General features: G+C 39.0%; 1 protein-coding gene across 1 annotated transcript in view; it reads left to right on the forward strand.

Moving 5' to 3' along the window:
• The window catches only part of LOC126248845 (transcription elongation factor SPT6), a 181317-nt gene that overhangs the window by 115778 nt on the left and 41648 nt on the right, over positions 1–23891 (forward strand). The window contains exons 15-18 of the mRNA XM_049950270.1: positions 9908–10084; positions 10247–10462; positions 11094–11306; positions 21115–21252. Of these exons, the coding sequence (XP_049806227.1) occupies positions 9908–10084; positions 10247–10462; positions 11094–11306; positions 21115–21252 (744 nt within the window). The remainder of the gene's footprint in view (positions 1–9907; positions 10085–10246; positions 10463–11093; positions 11307–21114; positions 21253–23891) is intronic.

Here is a 23891-nt window from a genome sequence, read left to right on the forward strand (position 1 = left end):
CTTTCTGTTAGAATCTGCAACTGCCTTAGGCTTCCTAATTGCTGAGGACTGCTGCATGTTTCCTACACCTACACCTACAAGAGACTTCTCTCCACTAAACTCTTGACAGTTGGCCAAATTGAATTCTTACCAACTGCCAGTTCCCAGTCTCCATTGCCCTTCACCCTCCTCAATCTATCTAGTTCCTCCTTTGCTTTTTGTAACTGCACAGATCTTACACTCCTGCTCCTCTATCAACTTATTTCTGCTGCAAATTCTGCATTTCAGGAGAGGATCTTGCTAGAATGCTCACTGGTTTCCCCACTGCACTCGCCCCCCCCCTTCCCCTTCCATTGAAAATACTTTGAACAAATCTCACACTGTAACCCACTACTCACATACCTATGACATAGCCCACACTTCTCACTCATGGTAAAATGTTAACAGTTACTGAAAGAACTAAACATCTACATTCCCTAAGTTCAATTATAACAGTAGAATTATTTAAAGAACTAACAATAGTGATCTCGAATTTCGCTTTCTACTAAGAAACCAACTACTTTTATTAATGCTATTAAACCACAACTAATATCAATACCACAAGACCTTCACACAATTTCTTATCCAAAATAAAAGAAATCCAAGCAACACTGGAACATTCAACAAAATTAAATACAGTGAACAAAAGTTTTACTGAAATGTTTCACTACAAACAATAAGAAACATCAGCTGAAAACTACTGTACTAAATTTAATAAATGACATCAATGTGAAAAGAACTCTATAAAATACAGTGGGCAAAAGTTTATTAAACTGTTATTTCACCAGAAACAGCACAAGACACTGTTGAAAACCACTAAATTTAATAACCGAATAACAGTCCACAAACAACTTTGTTAGAACTTAAGAACCACTGCAACTGCAACTGCACCCTGCAAAATGTAAACGCTGTGCTAATATTTGGCTGAACGATTGAAAACTACTAAATTTAATATTTGAATACAGTGCGCAAACAACTTTGTCAGTAATTAGCTTTAGAACTGCTACAACTGCAACTGCACTCCGTACAATATAAGCATATAATGTCTTTTAAGTCTAAATTTTTGCAGGGCCAAGTACATATAGTAGTGGCTTCCAGTAGACTGAATCAAAACAGTGGTAAATACAGTGCCATTAAAACTATTTTTAGCAGCCATAAAATAAGCTGATACATCCTTAAACTGGGAGAATAAAAGTATCGTAATGGAACATAATAATACAGCCTTTGTTTTTGGTCTTGACATTATACTGTACAAAGAAGGGCACAAATGTGTCTTATTTTCCAAAGTAGTGATGTACCATACAATGGATAGGTGGCAAAAGAAGTAGCTGACAAGATGATAGCAATGTTATTTGCTGATAATTTCATAGTGTGGGGGAATGAGGAGGGAATACAGAAGCAGTTACATCTTGGGAAGAAGTTGTGAAGAATATGGCCTAAAATTTACACAAAGAAATTTGATCTGTTGATCAAAACAAGAAAAAAATTGTAGCCCTCTAGTAAACATGAATTTAGACACTGAACAGCAAAAAACAGTGGAAAACTGTAAGTACTTGAGGAGTGTTGTATAAGAAAATGTAAGAAATGACAAAGAGATAAGTGAATGGGCAAGACAAGCTGATAGCTTTATGAGAAATTTGAGAGTATTGATATGGTACAAAGAAATCCCCCAGAAAAATAGATGACACTCCTAACATATACACCAAGTCTGTCATACCTTGAAGAAAGCTAGTTCATGAAGGAAAGTGGAAAAAATAACAAGTGACAAAGTGAAATGAAGATTTTAAAAAGTCAGATAGGTGTAACTAAAATGGAAAAAAATGAGAGATGAAAGTGTTTGTCAGAGAACACCGGAGGAACCCTACCAGATAAAATTGAGGGGAGAAATTTAAAATGGTACAGGCATTTGAAGAGAATTGATGCGACAAGGATGCTTGGGGGGAAGATGGAGGGCAAGAAACCAAGAGCAAGGCTGAGGGACAAGTGTCTAAAAGGAGTGGAGAAAGTGGTCAGAAGAGAGGAGGAGACTTATCAAGAGCATTGACAGAGCTGGTGGGATGACCGAAGAAGATGGAGAGGCTTGTGTTCCAAGCAGGCCCTGCTAGTGGTGAGAAACTATACAAGATGATTGTACTGTTCACATTTCATATAAAAAAGATTGGAAAAACTGTGAAGATGAAGTTGAAAGTACACCTGAAAATTTGTAACTATAATGAGATTAAGTTAGTGTATAATCAAAACATTGGAAAGGAAATTATTGAAATTAACAGTGAAGTCATAGAGCCAGTGCATGCATTCTTGTGTACTCTCTTTGTCAGAAACGTTCCAGCACAGGTTTTTTTTCATTTCTGAATTTGCAATACTAAAAAGGAACAAATGTTGTTTTTATGTTACCTGGTATGTGTGTGTCATTGAAATGACCTTGGCCATGTTTCCATGCGAATTTACTATGTGGTAGGACTGCTTAGCAACACACTGGGTTCTTGGCGAATTAGTTGCGGTGGCACGGTGGATCTTGAGAGTAAGCATAGTGTCAACATTAAGTTCTGTAGCAAGCTTGGGAAAAACCCTAGTGAAACATGGACAGTGATTAAGCAAGCAAATGCCGACAAGGCACTTTCAAGAAATCATGTTTTCGAGTGGCATGAAAGGTTTTGTGACGGCAGAGATGCAATGCAATACAATCCCAGAGCTGGTCGCCCATCTACAGCACAATCGATGCAAGTGTGCAATGTTTAAGGCAGTTGTTGTAAGAACACTGTGATGTAACTGTGAGGTTATCAAAAGAACATAACTTGAATAATGACAGGTGTCATAAGATTTTATGCGAAGATTAAGGGAAAAAGAAACTTAATGCAAAACTTGTCACACACACACACACACACACACACACACACACACACACAACAGACAGGCAGGAAGAGGAAAGAAAAAGAACATATGCTGAACTGCTGTATAGAACCAGACATGATCCCACATTTCCACCAAAGATTATTGCTGGGGATGAAAGTTGGTGCCACCAGTATGACTGTCACACGAAGTGTCAAAGTGCTGAATGATGGAGTCCTGGATTACCAGCCTCAAAAATGGTCAAACAACGACCTTTGAGAACAAAGACAATGTTGCTTGCATTCTTTGATGCTAAAGGATTAGTTCGCCATGAGTATGTTCCTCCAGATCAAACAGTGAACCAAATTCTTTACATCAGATTCTTGAAATGTTTGTGATTAGCAGTTTCATGTCACTGCCCTGATTTGTGCCATTCTCAGGACTTGTTCTTACTGCATGACAATGCAAGAATCTATACTGGTTTATCTGTTACCGAGTATATGGCCAAAACATTCTGTTATTGCCATCCCACATCCGCCGTATTCGCCTGACCTCTCGCCATGTGATTTTTTTCTTGTTTCTGTGAGAGGAAAGGTGACTGAAAGGAAAGTTTCATCAGGATATGGCAGACATCCAACTAACTGTACCAAATGTGCTTACAAGCATCACAATTGAAAATTTTCTTGCTTGCTTTCAAGATTTTCAGAAATGTTGGCAGCTGTGTATAGATAGCCAAGGGGACTACTTTGATAGAAGGTAATATTTTAACTTGGTAAGTACAGTTTCATATTAAAAAACAAAAAAAAAAAAAAAAAAAAAAAAAAAAAAAAAAAAAAAAAAAACCTGTCCAGGAACTTCTCTGACAAAGGAAATATATGACATGAAGATGACAACTGAGTGTACACGGGTAGAGTCAAACAAAGGGTTGAGAAGAGCATTTACTAAAGTAAATGGAGTTTGCAGAATGAAACAAAAAGTTTATCGTCAGTTTTTATTACGTGTTTTGACTTACGGCGGTGAGGCATTAATAAATATAAAAACTGGTGGTTGCTAGCAAACACTGGAGATGTGCATGGTAGCAATTTTGTGAAGAGACAGGAAAACAAAGAAATGAATGGAGGAACATATTGGAGTGGTAGATGTAATTGTTAATGTAATGAAAATGAGGTGGGCAGAACATTTTGCCAGGCAAATGGATGCTACATGGAGCAATGAAGTTAAATGTTTTGAGTCAAAGGATAAGAATAGACAAAGACAACAGTCCTATGGAAGCTGAGACGATCTCATTAGAAAATGTGTTGGAGCAATGTGTTTTTGTATAAATGAAGGCTGTAATACACTGGTGTGTGAATCTTATGGACAAAAGTAACTTTTGCATTTTGTGTCACTGCCAAGCAACATAGGTCAATGAAACTTGGACCATACATAGAAAGAAATGCTACAGAAGTTGACTGAAAGAAATATGCAATGAGATGAACATAAGTGACATTTTAATCCAAAGACAATGATTACAATGATGGCCCCCTGGACATCTAAAATAGGCGAGATATGGTTCATAATAGGGTGTGTGATCACCATGTGCAGCAACGCTTACTCTGAACTTGCTCCGATGCTGGCCACAAGGTTGATGATGAGTTCTTATCATAGGGCATTCCCTTCCTGCACCAGTGTAGTTGACAACTGCTGGATGGCCATTTGTGCATGTGAACATGCTGCAATGTATCCCACCCCAATGCTTCTCACACATGGTTAAATCGGGGAGTGGGGAACAGGCAGGCAAGTCCATTCACTGAATATTCCCTTGCCCCAAGAGCTCACTCCACCAGTGCTGTTTGATGCAATAGCACATTGTTATCCATCAAAATGAAGTCAGGACTGATTGCAACTCTGGAAAGATGGACATGGGGATGGAGTAGTGTCGCAATAACATTGGCCATTGAGTGCACCATTTCCAAAGATTTATAGTTCAGTACACCCATGCCACATTATGCTATCTACATCTACATGATTACTCTGCTGTTTTCAATAAAGTGCCTGGCAGAGGGTTTAGTGAACCACCTTGAAGCTGTCTCTCTACCGTTCTACTCTCGAACGGCGTGCAGGGAAAAACAAGCACTTAAACTTTTCTGTGCGAGCCCTGATTTCTCTTATTTTATCCTGATGATCATTTCTCCCTATGTAGTTGAGTGCCAACAGAATGTTTTCGCAATCGGAGGAGAAAACTGGTGATTGAAATTTCATGAGAAGATCCCGCGCAACGAAAAATGCCTTTGTTTTAATGATTGCCACTCCAATTCCCGTATCATGTATGTGGCACTATTGCCCCTATTTCACAATAAAACAAAACGAGCTGCCCTTCTTTGAACTTTTTTGATGTCATCAGTCAGTCCCATGTGGTGCGGATCCCACACCGCACAGCATTACTCCAGAACAGGACAGACAAGTGTCCCTTTAATAGACTTGTTGCATTTTTAAGTGTTCTGTCAGTGAATCACAGTTTTTAATTTGCTCTACCCACATCACTATCCATGTGATTGTTCCAATTTAGGTTATTTGTAATTGTAATCTCTAAGTATTTAGTTGAATTTACAGCCTTCAGGTTTGTGCGACTTGAGGCATAATCGAGATTTAGTGGATTTCTTTTAATACTCATGTGAATAACTTCACACATTTCTTTATTCAGGGTCAATTGTCACTTTTCACACAATACAAATATCTTATCTAAATCATTTTGCAATTTGACTTTGATCATTTGATGACTTTACAAGACTGTAAATGACAGCATCATCTGTAAACACTCTTTAAGATGGCTACTCAGATTGTCTCCTATGTCATTAATATAGATCAGGAATAACAGAGGGCCTGTAACACTTCCTTGGGGAATGCCGGATATTACTTCTGTTTTACTTGGTGACTTTCCATCTATTACTACGAACTGTGACCTTTCTCACAGGAAATCATGAATCCAAGCGCAACACTGAGGCGTTATTCTATAGGCACACAGTTTGGTTAGAAGATGCTTGTGAGGAACAGTGTCAAAAGCCTTCTGGAAATCTAAAAATATGGAATCAATTTTACATCCCCTGTCGGTAGTACTCATTACTTCATGAGTATAAAGAGCTAGTGTGCTTCACAAGAGCGACATTTTCTAAATCCGTGCTAATTACATGTCAATAAATCTTTTTCTTCAAGGTACTTCATAATGTTAGAACACAGTATGTGTTCCAAAATCCTACTGCAAATCGATGTTTGTGATATGGGCTGTAATTCAGCGGATTTCTCCTCCTCTCCTTTTTGGGTATTAGTATGACTAGAGCAATTTTCCAGTCTTTAGGAATGGATCTTTCTGTGAACAAGTGGTTGTATATGATTGCTAAATATGGAGCTATTGTATCAGTATACTCTGAAAGGAACTTGACTGTACCGGAAACCTTGCCTTTACTAAGTGATTTAAGCTGATTTGCTAAACCAAGGATATCTACTTCTATGAAACTTCCTGGCAGATTAAAACTGTGTGCCCGACCGAGACTCGAACTCGGGACCTTTGCCTTTCGCGGGCAAGTGCTCTACCAACTGAGCTACCCAAGCACAAATCACGCCCGGTACTCACAGCTTTACTTCCACCAGTACCTCGTCTCCTACCTTCCAAACTTTACAGAAGCTCTCCTGCGAACCTTGTGGAACTAGCACTCCTGAAAGAAAGGATATTGCGGAGACATGGCTTAGCCACAGCCTGGGGGATGTTTCTCATTCTGGAAACATCCCCCAGGCTGTGGCTAAGCCATGTCTCCGCAATATCCTTTCTTTCAGGAGTGCTAGTTCTGCAAGGTTCGCAAGAGAGCTTAGGAGAGCTTCTGTAAAGTTTGGAAGGTAGGAGACGAGGTACTGGTGGAAGTAAAGCTGTGAGTACCGGGCGTGAGTCGTGCTTCGGTAGCTCAGTTGGTAGAGCACTTGCCCGCGAAATGCAAAGGTCCCGAGTTCGAGTCTCGGTCGGGCACACAGTTTTAATCTGCCAGGAAGTTTCATATCAGCGCACACTCCGCTGCGGAGTGAAAATCTCATTCTGGATCTACTTCTATGTTTGTCATCTTGGCTGTTGTTCTTGATTGGAAATCAGGAATATTTACTTCGTCTGCTTTTGTGACACTGTAACCAGTGACCAGAATCTCTTTGGATTGTCTTCCAGATTCTGAGACAGAGTTTCGTTGTGGAAATTATTATAAGCATCTCACATTGAAGTACGCGCAATCTTTTGAACTTCTGCAAAACTTTGCCAATCTTGGGGATTTTGCTTTCTTTTAAATTTGGCATGCTTTTTTGTTGCTTCTGCAACAGCAATCTGACACCTGTTTTGTGTATCATGGGGGATCAGTACCATCACTTATTAATTTATGTGGTATATGTCTCTCAATTTCCATTGAATCTATCTCTTTGAATTCATTCCACATCTTTTCTACACTTACATGATCAGAACGGCAGGAGTGGAAACTGTCTCTTAAAAAGACTTTAAAGCATTTTTACCAGCTTTTTTAAATAGATGTACTTCGGGTTTCTTTTTGATGGTTGAGGGTGTTGTGGTATTCAGCCTAACAGCAACTGCCTTGTGGTCACTAATCCCTGTAACCTTCATGATACTCCCTATTTGTCCCGGATTATTTGTTGCTAAGAGGTCAAGTATGCTTTCACATCCATTTATGCTTCGAGTGGGCTCATATACGAACTGTTAAAAATATTTTTCTGAGAAAGCATTCAGTACAATTTTGGATGATGTTTTATGCCTGCCACTGGCTTTAAATGCATAATTTTTCCAGCATATCGAGGGTAGATTGAAGTCACCACTGACTATAATTGTATGAGTGGGGTATCTATTTGAAATGATACTCAAGTTTTCCTTGAACTGTTCAGCAATTGTATCTTCTGAGTCGAGGGGTTGGTAAAATGATCCAATTAATAGTTTAGTCCAATTGTCTGCCCATACTATTTCGCAGGAACTATCTACTTCAATTTACCGAGCGAGGTGGCGCAGTGGTTAGCACACTGGATTCGCATTCGGGAGGACGACGGTTCAATCCCGTCTCCAGCCATCCTGATTTAGGTTTTCCGTGATTTCCCTAAATCGTTTCAGGCAAATGCCAGGATGGTTCCTTTGAAAGGGCACGGCCGACTTCCTTCCCCATCCTTCCCTAACCCGAGCTTGCGCTCCGTCTCTAATGACCTCGTTGTCGATGGGACGTTAAACACCACTAACCTAATCTACTTCAATTTCGCTACAATGTAAACTACTTCTGACGGCAATAAATACTCCTCCATCAAATGTATTTAATCTATCCTTTCTGAACATTGTTACTTCGTTTGAAAAAATTTCAGCTGAACTTATTTCTGGCCTTAGCCAGCTTTCCGTACATATAACTATTTGAGCTTCAGTGCTTTCTATAAGGGCTTGGAGCTCTGGTTCTTTCCCAATACAGCTACGACAATTTACAACTACAATACCGATAGTTTGTACAACTACCTTACTGTGTTTTACCTGTGCCCTTTTAGATATACACCCTTTCTGTGGTTTCCTGAGACACACTAACCTAAAAAAACTGCCCAGTCCCTTCCACACAGCCCCCGCTCCATGTGTAGTCACTTCCTGTGTGTAGTCGACTCCCAACCTATTAAGTGGAACCCAGAAACCCACCACCCAATGGTGCAAGTCAAGGAATCTGCAGCCTACACAGTCACAGAACCACCACAGCCTCTGATTCAGACCCTCCACTCGGCTGTGCACCAAAGGACCACAGTCGATACAAGGGTCGATAACCACGGTGGTACTGCATGCTATACTGTTATTAAAATAAAAGGTTGTGCCTAGTAATCACAAAAATGTGCAAGAAATTACAAAAATAAACTAGTAACTACACAGATAACTGAAAATAGGTTGCTCCTGTTTGAAGCTCGTAAAAATATGTAACAAACGAACGGTGTACTCGCCTTATTGGCAGCGGGAACTCGAGATGCGCTCTCAACCCACAGCATAACACCTGGAGCACCAAAACAATCATGTTCAACAATGTTCCCACCTCTTGCTGTATGAAGATACATCCAGCATTGTTGAACATATTTGTTTTGGTGGTTCAGGTGTAAGAGTGAGGGAAGCATGTTACACGGATGTACTGACCTCAAAATCTTTGAACAGCATACATTTACCGATCAACATTATAATGACACTGTACTCCTTCCCCAAGTGCATATATCAAGGGGCCCACTTGGTCATTTTTATGTATGACTATGCACAACTGTATTAAACACGAGGAGCTGCAGCAAATGCACTGGCTTGCCTGTTCTTCGCATTTAAATCCATTGTCCATGTGTGGGGTGCTTTGGGAAGACAAACTGCAGCATGTCCATGTGCATCAGTGACCATGCAGCAGTTGTCAAACACATTGGTGGAGGAATGGAATCCCATATTCCAAGAACTCCTTACCGACCATGTGGCCAGCATGGGGGGGACGTTGCAGAACGTGCACTGCAGTCCATAGTGATCACATCCTCTATTAAGAGCAATGTCCTGGCATTTTTAATATCCAGGGGACCATCATGAATCATGCTGACTTCAGTCTACTTATCGTCTTTGAAGAAAAATGTCATTTGTGTATGTCTCACTGCATATTTGTTTCAATTACCATCTTTACTATACTGTGGCTGTTCTCTTTATGTATGGTCCACATATCACTGAGCTGTGTTACTTGGCACTGACACGTCATGCAAAAGGTACTTTCATTCTTGAATTTTCTCACCTATGCACATAGAGAAATCTGCTGAAAGTCTTAGATCCATCAGTGGATGTCAAATTTTCGATGCGATTACAGAGTATAAATCTGACTCTGTGCTGCACTTAGCTTTGCTCAGTCAGAGCACATCTTTGCCTAAATTTTCTAAGAATGTGTATTTTGTGGTCCAATATTAGGACTGCTTTTGAGATGTGAAGGAAAAGTTGGAATAAAAATAATCCCATATTTTTTGTGTATTCCATATTTGTGGACCTCAATATAAATTTGATTCTTTTCCATTATAGGACGAATTCAGCAAAAATGTCCAAGAGTGGAATTCACTTAGAGTAAATTGTGTGGAGCTGGCACTGAAATGCCTCCTGCTTCCAGATTTACGTAAAGAACTACGAACAAATCTTCTAATCGAAGCAAGAGAATCTGTTCTTAGAACATGTTGCCGCAAATTGTATAATTGGCTGAAGGTGAGAGTGAACAGATTTCCAGTGGAGTTAAGTTATGTGTGTGTCACCTTCATTACTCAATCTCTATGTATTACCACCATATTAAAATATAATATAGGAATTATATCACAGTTATCTATTATCTCAACAGAATTAATTACCGACTTGTCTCTATTTCTCCAGGTTGCACCATATTCAGTGGAGTTCACAGATGAGGAAGAAGAAGAGTGGGACACCAGCAAAGGGTTAAGAGTTATGGCAGTAGCTTACGTTCCAGATTACAGTCAAGCATCTTTTGCTTGTATGGTTGGGCCCGATGGAGACTGCACTGATTATCTCAGATTACCCCATTTGCTGAGAAGGAAAAATTCATTCAGAGAAGAAGAAAAGTTGCAGAAGGTACATTGAATGTTTATAATCTCTCTCTCTCTCTCTCTCTCTCTCTCTCTCTCTCTCACACACACACACACACACACACACACACACACACACTATAGTTTCATTTGTATGGAGACCATTCCACTGGGTGTATGCTTTATTTGTATTGGTAATTATCTGTCTCACTAACAAAAAAGCTGCTACTTGAAGGTAGGGGTAGCAAATTGGAGAGGAGAAGAAGAAGAAGAAGAATAGGAAGCTGCCACTTATTCACTTCTACAACAAGTTATTAAAAATACAAGTGTTTGCTACTTAAGAACAAAGCTGTACAAGTTTTGCTATTATTTGTATATTCTACCAGAAGTTTCTAATAAGCATTTGGAACTCAGGACTCCAAATGTTAATATGGTTTGCCATGTTAATGGCTAAATATTCTTATAAAATAGGGTTATATAAACATTACTATGCAATATTTCCATTTGTAAGTAGCAATGTTCAAGTGGCCATCTGGCCACACTTTCCACAAGTTTTTAAATCATGTCCGAATAATGTTGGTGTTTTGAAATCATATCTAATATCTAATGGTTCTTTTTACTGTCATTCTCACTGTAAATGCTGTTTTGAAAATATTTTTTGATCCTTACCTCCACAGGAAGCAGACTTACTTGCTTTACGAAATTTTATCTACACCAAGAAGCCTCATGTGATATGTGTTGGAGGAGAGTCACGGGAAGCACTTATGGTGGCTGCTGATTTGAAGGAAATAGTCAATCAGCTAGTAGAAGATGACCAGTTTCCAACAATAGCTGTGGAAATATGTGACAATGAATTGGCTAAAGTGTATGCCAATTCTATAAAAGGAGAGGTAACCAGTTTACAACAAATTTATTTCCCACTATGTATTTGTTATTAATAATAATGTCACATCAGACCGCAATCGAATCCAGGTGCAAACCAGGATCATCAATGAAGTACAACACTTAGCACTGAAAGCACTTTTATTATGCTCACCATCACACAGACAGAACAAAACTGCCTTCTCATTGGAGAGTGCTGCTATTTATATCAACATTTTATATTCCAGAATCTGCAGCCATTATAAACATAAGAAATTTTGAGAGCCATCTAAAACTGATAAATGCTGGATAACGAATATTTACTGGTAATTGGACTTGATCAGGCAACGTGTAGCATGCCAGCCAGCGACACTAACTGCTACTCCACCATGCCTGCAGCACAGCTCTTGACATTAGTCCCTCTTGTGGAGAAACAGGACCCACAGTTTCAGAAGTTCTCATTGGAGCCAACTACACCTTCCTAAAAGTAGATCTCATCAGCGGTCCTTTGTATGGTAGCACTGGAATAGCCTTTCCCTTGATACATCCTTGTCACTATGATCGGCATTGAAGGCATAAGCTTTGCTGTTATTTAGCAGGCTTTCGCTTTCCTTGAACAAGAAGCTCTGCACCTAAGGACTGTAATAGAGCTTCATATAGAGGACATATTCGATATTTATGTGCCTCTGTCTACTTGATGAAGTAACATTTTAGTAACTTTTTCAATAGTCCCCCTTTCCGTAGAAGTTTGAAAATTCATACTGTGTTTCTTGGGCTGTATTTCACTGGCCAGTGCTCAGTAAATAGTGCTCTCGCTCCTTCTACTGGGTGTCCAGAGAATGTACTAGAGCCAACTGTTTTGTTTCTCGGTGATGATGATATGTTTCACATAGTCATACTAAGTAACGCCTGGTTGAAAGGGACAATGTATTCATTGTTTTGACCTCATGACCATAGGCCAGAAAGAATTGTGTGAAGCTTTTATGTTTTTCTTCATTGTGTTACATATGAATGCCACAGTGGGCAATATTGTATCCCAATCTCTCTGTTAGACATCAACGTACATGAAGAGTATGTCTGCCAGATTCTTATTAAAACATTCTGTGGATGGTAGGCAGTTCATTCTGTGGGTGATTTTTGCAACATGAAATTACCCCTGATACCAGTCTCGACTGGAAAACTTTTCTACCATAAGAGATCATTAAACAGGGTATTCATGCTTCAAAATTATGTCTTCTACAAGAAACCTTGCAATTCCCAATGCCTCTGCAGTTGACACAGTTTTGGTGTCAGCATAGTGGATGAAGTACTCAGTGGAGACTACTGTCCATTGATTCCCATTTGTTGGCTTCAGGAACATCCGCAAGAGTTTGATTCCAATCCGGTGGAATAGTGCTGCTACAACCAGAATTGGTATCAGCTGCTCTGCTGTAATTGCGACAATCACTCCCATTACTGACAATCCTTACATTGGCTCATATAGTGTCCCACTACAGTAGAGCAGTGGCAAGTGATATCTACGTCTGATTCTTTCTATAGTTTTCACAAATCCCAGGGAACCAGATGTAGGTGTGTCATGGAAAACTTCAGGATAGCTTGCTGTAGGTGAACTGGCCTGATGAAAAACTGTTCCAGCCTCATTGGATCATAGTTCCTAAGAAGTGTTCCATTTGTTAAGTGGAATTCACCTTTAGTTGGTTCCTCCTCCTTCAGAGGCACTGACATTTTCAGCAGTAATGGATCTTCCATCTGTTCAGAAGCAATGTCATTTAATGCAACAATGATGGAGATCACATCTTCGTTACTATATTCTACTGAAAGATTCCGTAAAAGGCAGTCTGCATCCTTGTGTTTGGTTCCACTTTTGTATACCACTGTGATGTATACCTGAAGCCTCAGTGCTCATTTCACCAGTCAACCCGATGGATCCTTCAGGAAGGTCAGTTGTTAATGAGAATGATGATCCTCCACAAAGGTGAATGTGTTGTCAAATAAACACCTTAGACAGCATAGGTGGTGTTCAGATGTCTTTGAAAAAATAAGTGTCATCCAAATAGCTGAGACACACAGTCCATTTATGGTATCAAGGCAGGTTGTCCATCATAAGCTCAAACGTGGGTGGAACATCACGTAATTAAAACAGGATAACTTTGAACTTGTTGAGGCTGTCAGTGTTAAGAAAACAGTCTTTCCCCAGTTAGAATCCTCAACCTCAGTTTGCCAGTAGCTTGTATGCATAAGTCCATTCTCAGGCAAAAGATTTTCTCGGCATTCTCAGTTATCTTCATACATATGTGGTCAACATTCATGGCTGCTATTTGTTGTGTACTCGATCTGACATTTCTGGCTGTCCTGAAATGCTGTGGCCTTCTCTTTCTACCTGGCATGAGAGAGAGGTGAGGTCATAGTGGTATTCCACAACTGCCATAGGGACCACATTTGGCAATCGATCACACCTCTTACATCAGATTCTTCTTCTGTTGCACCACTTTATTAATTCCTCTGCTGGTATGACTTCTTTTATGAGAGGAGTTTCATTCCTGTTGTAATGGATCTGGGAGGTGTATTATTTTCTATTGGATTTGTCGATACCAAATTTAATGGGGGATGTTATAAATGTTTTCTTATATTTTTGTCAGAATTTTTTAAATTGTAATTTGCCTTATTTTATGCTAATTTACTTATATTTTTGAGAGTGACAGCATATTGATTACTATTAGTAGATGTGACGAAGAATATCAGAGAGACTGATTACAAGTGGAAGCTTGTGTGTTGTTTAAAATGTCTTTGACACTGGAGTCGTCTTTGACCGTTGTCAGACGGCAGTGAACTCTTGGTGTGTGTTGATGGTAGAACAATGTGCAGGTCGCTGTTATAAATATTTGCTGGTGAACAGGAAAAAATGAATTATGTTACTACTTTTTTTATATAAACTTTAAGAAGAAACCACATTCGAAGAAATGGTATTTGAAGCACCAAAAATGAGGCAAACACATTGAACCAGGTCATTTCTGCAGCTGACGAAACTGCATTGTGAAATCATACTTCCACTAGATGACTGAAGCCAAGACAAATATCGTCTTGTAAACATTTCACGGAAAAGGTACTGTCACGAAATATGCTAAATACCGTATATAAAAATAGTGAGCATATTTCACTGTCTTCTGTAACTCCTTTTCTCAAATGTGAGATTTTGTCGGTTTCTGTCATATTTGGATTCACAATGTGGCATAGGGTGAAAACGTTTTGTATGCAAGACTGTGTTGTTTCCCTGTGACACTGGGCCCTGTCCTTCAGGAGTGGACTTGCTGCTGATTGTTACCAAATGTTTTCTTCATTTCAATCTGGAATTTGTCCCAGCTATCAAGCTTCTCTTCATTGCTCTTGAATGACTGCTGGGCTGTGCCATCCAAGTAAAAGCACACATTTGCCAAACCCATCATGTTACTCCACATTTTGTATCTGGCAACTCAATTGAATCCTTTCAACCATTTTATTGGTTCGTGATCAATGACTCTAGCAAAATATGATTGATGTGTGGTGAACAGCTAACTAACTGCTGTTTTGAAATTCATTACTCTTCTGAATATGAGGACCTTAGGAAGAGTGTACTGCTTGCATTCTGGTTCCTGACCATGTAGACAACAGTTTTTACATCGCCTAATTGGAGCCACGATGATACAGATGTTCTGGAGTACCCAGCGTTTTACTATGGCTGTTGACAAAATATCGACATATTGATATTTTTTCTAAAAAGTAGCGTTATATGTCGGCAATATTTTTTCCACTGGTATATCACTATCGAAATGACAATATCAAATGCCGATATTTTTATTTTATATTATATTTTTTCACAGTTTTTGATAAATATTTGAAACCATTCTTTTAAAATTGTAGTAGAACATAATTTTAATTTCACTGTGTGGAGTGTTACTACTCTATGAGCTTTCATTATGTCCAGTCTTTCTCTTTGACTGTATTACGTGAGTATAGGTGGCAGGAAGAAGAAGTCCGATTGCACAGGGAGGGGGGAGTGATGGTTTCTGATGTGAAGAAATAGCACACCACTTGCATTAAAAAACAATTTTAATGCAACTAGTGTGCTATTTCTTCGCAACACCGTTCTTCGAAAACAATTCTTTGAAAACAGTTGCTTAAAATGATGAACAAAAATGTAAATAACAAGTCAGGTCTCTGCGGTGGGCGGAGATGTGTAAGGGAAAATGCTGATATAATCGGCTCTACCAACCATGACAAAAACTCTTCCTTCTGTTGAGCAAGATGTTTGACACAGGCGAAATACCCTCAGACTTCAAGAAGACTATAATAATTGCAATTCAAGCAGATGCTGACTGGTGTGAAAATTATCAGTTTAATAAGTCACAGTTGCAAAATACTAACACAAAATCTTCACAGAAGAAACTGGTAGAAACCTACCTCGGGGAAGATCGGCTTCTATTCGGGGAAATGTAGGAACATGCAAGGCAGTATTTGACCCAACAATTTCTCATAGAAGATAGGTTAACTGGGTGTATATACCCCAGGAAAAACACAGGAATTTTTCATTGTTCTATTTTTCAGTTAAATTTTTGTAATTTTGACTGGTAAGAATTGATACTGTAACAAAGAATTTTACCGTACTCCATACTGCAGCAATAAAACATTAACAAGAGAAAGAACCAAAATAACTTAAATTGTGAAGGAAATGTGCCATTTACAACAACAAAACCCAGTGCACACACAAGCAAAATTTGTCAAAGGCTTTAGGACAAAAACTATGGAATACTTCGTAACAACAAACTGCTTCTGATGAGTATGATGTCAAAATTGTTTACATATAGGTTCACGTGAGCAATTGCCAATGTGCATGCAATGAGCAGTACCTTCTTTCTCTTCTGGCTACTTGGTGTATAGCAGTTAGCTGTATCGGCAGTAGCAACAAGCAGCCAGACAGCCAGATGCTACCCAGTAATTTTTTGGCATCCCCAAGCTGCCAGATTCATGCAGGCGCAGAGCAGTTTGAGTTGTAGTGGGGAGAGGTATAGTCTCCATGTTACCCGTGGTTACATTTAGTGATTTTGTTGTTTCCACTTCGTTTTCAGCTCTCACATCAAATGAAAACAAATGGATTTCTGTGGCCAGCTATCAAGTGAATTAAAATATGTTCATATAATTATGGAAGGCTAAAATGTGTTTTTTTCTGATTTTATTTTATTTCCACATTTTTGGCAGTCAAGCATCAATTGCCTTGGAGAACAATGAACTTATTTTTGTCAGTTTGCTAAAGAAGTTTGGCTTTCATTAATGTTTTCCACAGAGACAATCAATTTATTTGAAATGAAGTGTTTCATTCCACACTACTGGCTAGTTTCAACCTTTCGCTGAATTTGAAGTGCACGTTTTCATCTTCTGGCACATATGACATTATGCCATAATAAAGAACCGAACATGAGATAATACAGTACCGGTATTCCAAGAAAATTTGCATCCCGAAAACCAAACTGAAAAGCTTAATATTAGGTTGGGGCCTACTCCACTGTGAATCTGGACGTACAAATGTCACTTTCAGCCAAATTATGCATTTTAGTATGGTTTACGATATCCTGTTTATTTTATGATGCAATGTAAGATCTCTTAAGGCTATGTACATACTGACAATTAGGCTTCCTATATAATTGTAGCTGCACGTGCACAATAATGCCCATTTTCTGGTGTGCGCTGGCAATTCCTGAAATGAGCTTATTTCTAACAGGTTGTGGGAAAATATTGCGAACTGTGGTGTGGCAAGCGTTACTTTCAAAGTAAATTCCCTTTTACGCAAGGTGAATTATGTTACATTTGAGAATGTGCGGTGAATTTCTTAAATCACAGAGCATTTGACTCTCATTTAAAACTTAACACTTTGAGGACCAGCCACTTAGAAGAGTTTTGAGCCCAGAAGACTAGACATGTATGTCATTATTTCAAATAATGCATAAAAAGACCAATATTTTATATGAAAGCTTAGCTTTTCATATAGCTTAAGTGTGGTGGAACTTGAATATAAACATTTGTAATGTGAAAATATACAGCATACTAGTTGCTGCATATCAAAGATCTTTCCAAAACATGTTCTTTTTTTCCCCTGGCTTTCATTACCTGACGTACTGGAAAGTTCTACACTGGTGTATAAAAGCTTAATCATTCAAAGGATTGATAAATACAGTTCCGAGGGTAAGTATACTGTCATTTAACATGGAAAAAGTGTATTTTCACATTTGCAGTATTTGTAGAATTAGAGGAAGCCACTGACGATGTTGACTGGATTACTCTCTTTCACATTCTAAAGGTGGCAATCATTAAATGCAGAGAGCGAAAGACTGTTTCCAATTTGTGCAAAAACCAGATAGCAGGTATAAAGAGTCGAGGGGCATGAAAGGGGAGCAGTGCTTGAGAAGGGAGTATGAGAGGGTTGTATCCTATCCCTGATGTCATTCAGTCTGTATATTGAGCAAAATTAGAGTTGAAATTAAAGTTCAGGGAGAATAAAAACTTTTAGGATTCCCAATGGCGTTGTAATTCTGTCAAGAGACAGCAAAGGACTTGGAAGAACAGTTAAACGGGATGGAAAGTATCTTGAAAGGAGGATATAAGGTGAACATCAAAAGTAAAATGAAGATAATGAGATGTAGTTGAATTAAATCAGGTGATGCTGGGGGAGTTAGATTAGAAAATGAGACAATCAGAGTGGTAGATAAGTTTTGCTGTTTGGGCTGCAAATTAGAGAGGATATAAAATGTAGACTGCTAATGGGAAGAAAAGCATTTCGGATGAAGAGAAATTTGTTAACATCGAGTGTAGATTTAAGTGTCAGGAAGTCTTTTCTTAAAGTATTTGTATGGAGCATAACCATATATGGAGGTGAAACATGGATGATAAACAGTTTAGACAAGAAGAGAATAGAAACTTTTGAAATGTGATGCTACAGAAGAATGCTGAAGATTAGGTGAGTGGATCACATAAGTAATGAAGTGGTATTGAATAGAATTATGGAGAAACAAAATTTGTGGCACAGCCTGACTAGAAGAAGGGATCAGTTGATAGGAAACATTCTGACGTATGAAGGGATCACCTATTTAGTACTGGTGGGAAGGGGGGGGGAATCATAGAAGGAGAGGCCGGTATTACACTATCAAATATCTTTGTCACAGATATTTGATGGTGTAATAGGAACTTTGTCAAATGTCATCCAATATTTGATCAAATCTAGGGCCTCGCTGTAGATTTGATCAAAGAAATCGCTTGTCTTCTGTTCACTGCAATGTGACATGCTACCACATGGAGCGCTAGCATCGCTGCAGCGTTCTGTCGTCTGTAGTGTTTTTATAAACATTGCCGGTAAATACAATTGGTGTGTGCCGACAACTACAAAATTAATAGAGATGTATGAAGCTGATGGGGCGCTTTACAAAGTTAAGCACCCTGAATACAAAAATAGATTAAGAAGATTGGAGACGTAACCTAACCTAACCCTCTCCTGTAGCAAGGAATCGGAGTGTTACAGTGAGCCTGTCTTCTGAAGATGTAGCAGTTCTTAAGTGAATATTGTGCTTTGTGATATGAGGATACACTTCACTGAGTACATACAGAAATGTATGCTCATCCATTCTTAAGTAATTGATGAACGACTTGACGTCTTCCACTGTAAGCTCACGTAACAAGTTTTGTTGAATGCTTTTATCGTGTCATCGTAAAACCCACGGCTTCCCCCAGATTAGATTAGTTTTTCGTTCCATAGATCTGTGCTGAGGAGATCCTCGTGGATGTGGAACATGTCAATGTTTTTTTAAGCTGAAATAACAATACTAATAGTATGAATAAATACAATACATCATTTGTTACTATTAAAAATTTCGTCAATGGAGTAGGAGTTGGCCACTAGTAAATCTTTCAGGCTCCTTTTAAACTGATCTTTATTTGTAGCTAAATTTTTTATGTTTGCTGGCAAACTATTGAAGATGAGTGTTCCTGAGTAGTGGACCCCTTTTTGAACTGAAGTAAGTGCTTTTAAGTCCTTGTGCAGATCATTTTTGTTCCTGGTATTGTATGTATGAACTGAGTTGTTTGTTGGAAAAAGAGATATATTATTTAGGACAAATTTCATTAAGAAGTAAATATACTGAGAGGAAGTAGTTAGTATACCCAGTACTTTGAAGAGGTTTCTGCAGGACATCCGTGTGTTTACTCCACAAATAATACGTATTACATGCTTTTGGACTCTGAAAACTTTTGTTTGACTTGAAGAGTTACCCCAAAATATCATACCATATGCCATTATGAAATGACAGTAGGCAAAGTATGCAAGCTTTTTCATTTTTATGTTGCCTATGTTTGCTAACACTCGAATTGCAAATACAGATTTCCAGAATGAGATTTTCACTCTGCAGATTTGTTAAGGCGTTTCTGCAGTTCTGTGGTGTGCTCCTCCCAACTGAATTTATTATCAAGTTGTAATCCCAGGAATTTAAGACTGTCAACCTTGTATGTTTGGTTCCTTTTTTCCCCCATTTCTTCCCCGCATGCGCGCACAATGCAATTGCGGTACATGCAACTGCTGTGGTTAATAACAAGTTGTTGTCAGCTGTCTTGAACTTTGATGAAAAATTTGATGACAGTGTAATACCCCTTCTAGCGCTACGTCAAAGATCTTTGTCAAATATATTTGACAGAGTATTTGATCAAATCTTTGACAGAGAAATTTGATAGTGTAATACCGGCCAGACCAAAAGATGAATACAGTATGCAGATTCAGAAGGACGTAGGTTGCAGTAGTGACTCCAGAGATGAACAGGGTTGCACAAGATAGAGTAGCACGGAGAGCTACATCAAACCAGTCTTTGGACTGAAGACCAGAACAAAAACATGACAATGCATCGGATTCCCGATATTTTTAAAAATATCAAGTCCTAGTCTCTACCAAACCAAGTCGCATCATAGCCATAATTAAGTTCAAATCCAAAAACAGGATTCTCAGTGAAGCACAACATTCAGCTCTGAAAGCATGTTTACTATGGAAACCAGTGTACAGACAAAAAAGAACAGAACTAAACTACATCCTGGATGGAGGATGCTGTTATTTATACAGACATTGAATATTTCAGTAAATGAGTACATTATAAATGTAAATAATTTTGTGAACCATCTAGAAATGATAAATACTGATTAACAAATATTGTTCTGGTGATTGGATTTGAACTGACAAATTGTAGCATTCCAGCTAGTGGAGCTAACTGCTACTCACGACGCATCCAACATTGCTTGCGATATTTCCAACCAATGTACAAACATATAAAGAGGCAGTCAGTTTTTTTACCTGGCCCACGCCTTCAACTTAGCCTTTTCGTTACATACAACCTCCCAGCATTTATGATACACTTTCCATTCAATTCTATTAGCTGTGATGTAAAATTCATGTTTATCCTGTTATCAGTTGTAATATTGAAAGTAAACTACCGCAAAAAACTATAATGTTGTCTGTTTAAATTGTTCGTGATTTTCATTCATTTTAGTACATTTTTCTTCCAATTTTACAAATAAAATTCATATTTACACTGTATTGCGATTTGCAATTTCTTTTCTTAATACCAGAAATTTTATCCATTCCATATCTTATTTACATTTTAAAGCATTTAAATTGTCTGATGTGCTTACCAATTTTCAGTTACACACTGATGCATTTATGTCACCTCTGCTGTATATAAATTTTGTGTAAACTGTTCTTAGTTGTCTGTAATTTTATAATAACTGATGAAAAGTATCATAAACTTTTGAGTTAATTTTATTTTCATTTTTTGGCAGAATGACTTCCGTGATTATCCTCATCTGCTACGACAAGCTATATCAATTGCTAGAAGAATGCAAGATCCACTTATTGAGTTCTCTCAGCTTTGTACATCTGATGAAGAAATCTTGTGCCTTAGATACCATCCTTTGCAGGTAAGTTGCATAGGTATATAATAGTAATGCATTGGTGAGAATTGTGAATTATTCTCCGTCATTTTCTGTTCTCATCCTATTTGTGTGGATGTGGGTGTGTTCGTGCACGTGTTTGTGTGTAGACATGTATGCGCACACACTCGGGCGGGTGTAACATTTTTGCAGTGTTCAGTGAACAGATTCTGGTAACAAACTATTTGCTTTCTTTATGTTTCTATAAAAATAGCCACTTCCTCTGTATTATAAATGCACACACACACACACACACACACACACACACACACACACACCAATGCACACATGTGCACACTGTTGTCTTCTAACAACATTCACTGGAAGATTGGATGAAGTGCTTGTTGAGAAAACCTGATTATATGTGGAATGGGGAGAGTGAAGAATAGGGCAAATTGGACTTGGAAGAATCCTGCTGGCGCGAAACAAATAGCTGCATGCAGGAACGAGTTTGATGTTGATAACTGTGCCAGTAGGGGCATAAGAAAGAAGGGGAAACAGTTATAAAATTGGAGGAAAAAATAGGAAATAATGAAATGCTTAAAGGAAGGAACTAGAATGGGTCGGAAGAGAGAAGAAATTGGACAGTGAGAGCATTGTTTGGGGTTGGGGTCAGAAAATAGTGGAGGCAAGGAAGACCAGGGTGGTTATGAGAACTAAGTAAGGTTGTGCAGGAGGGAGAGCTTCCATCTTCACATTTCAGAAAAGCTTGTATTGGTAGTGAGGATCAAAAAGATAGTTCTGAATCGCCCATGGGAGTAAACTACCCTTGGTCACACAGCATGTTCTACAACATGATGGCCTGGTTGGCCTTTTGCTGCACTTCAGCGTTAGTCATTGTTGTGAGTGCATAGTTGGATAGTGCTCGTACGCTTATGTTCTGGCACATGACTTACTGTCTTCCACCTTATTCATATGCCTATAAAATGCTGTGTAGCGGTTGCAGCGAAGTTGTTACATTTGGTTGCCAAAATAAAACTGTTCCAGAAAAACGTTAAAAAGCTCGACATGTGCTTTACACACTCAGATCTCAGCTCAGTACTTTTATCATATTACTAGTTTACCATTATGTTATCTAGGTTTTGAGAGTGTTCAAATGAAAAGGTATGGAATGATGTAACAACCAAACAGGGTGAAATTTACATGTCACTTTGGGATAATGTTGTGAGACATCTAGGCAAAGGCTTTGTCACTTCCCTAAAAAAATTTAAATATGTGCAGTTAGCATGTAAAGCTTACCGTCTTTTACAGCATCTGAGGTCCTATACTCAGAGAATTCCTGGAGCAGAGAAAAATCATTAACAGTGGTGTGCACTGTGATACATTCTGTAGCCTATGCAAGTCCATCAAGAGCAAACAGCCTGGGCTGCTCACAGAGAGAGAGAGATTCTGCTCCACAATAATGCACAGCCACACATTCTCAAGGTCTCGAAAAGTGTAGTGGCAAAGTTCAAATGGGAGGGGCTTGAACATCTGCCCTAAAGCCTGAATATATCACCCTGCAACTTCCACGTATTTGATCAGCTATGAAAAACATCTTGAAGAGAAGTGCTTCAACTCAGATGATGAACTGGAGACACATTGGAAGACTGGCTCTTGTCACAGCCACAGCAATTCTGGGAATGAGGAATAGTTGTTCTCGGGCCTCTGGTGATTATTTTTGAATAGACTTCAATTGCACACACAGTGTTGTTTTGTACCTTTCCTTTGAACACCTCTCATACATTGCCAGAAACACTGAAAACACTCTTTCGGCCAACTTTATTTTAGCAATCCTGTATTATGTTTCTGCTTTCACATGTAGTTTTGATTCAGTAGGGTAAGAAATGTTGGTAAAAGAACTAGAAAAGCTGATCTTGTACGTGACTCTGCTTGCACCTGCGTGTGCCATGGGCCTGTGACCCAAGGGGCTGAGGTTCAGGAGCAGCCCATCTCATCATTCGTTTTGTAGTAATGTCTACCTTCTTTGACCCGATATCATAATACACTACTGGCCATTAAAATTGCTACACCACGGAGATGATGTGTTGCAGACACCAAATTGAACCAACAGGAAGAAGATGCTGTGATACGCAAATGATTAGCTTTTCAGAGCATTCACACAAGGTGGGTGCCGGTGGCGACACCTACAACGTGCTGACATGAGGAAAGTTTCCAACCGATTTCACATACACAAACAGCAGTTGACCGGCATTTCCTGGTGAAACGTTGTTGTGATGCCTCGTGTAAGGAGGAGAAATGCGTACCTTCACGTTTCTGACTTTGATAAAGGTCGGATTGTAGCCTATTGCGATTGCGGTTTATTGTATCGTGACATTGCTGCTTGTGTTGGTTGAGATCCAATGACTGTTAGCAGAATATGGAATCGGGGGGTTCAGTAGGGTAATACGGAACGCTGTGCTGGATCCCAACGGCCTTGTATCACTAGCAGTTGAGATGACAGGCATCTTATCCGCATGGCTGTAACGGGTCGTGCAGCCATGTCTCGATCCCTGAGTCAACAGATCGGGACATTTGCAAGACAACAGCCATCTGCACGAACAGTTTGACGACGTTTGCAGCAGCATGGACTATTAGCTTGGAGTCCATGGCTGCAGTTACCCTTGATGCTGCATCACAGACAGGAG

Source organism: Schistocerca nitens, chromosome 1 (genome assembly GCF_023898315.1).
Source record: "Schistocerca nitens isolate TAMUIC-IGC-003100 chromosome 1, iqSchNite1.1, whole genome shotgun sequence".
In the NCBI taxonomy this organism is placed as follows: Eukaryota; Metazoa; Arthropoda; class Insecta; order Orthoptera; family Acrididae; genus Schistocerca; species Schistocerca nitens.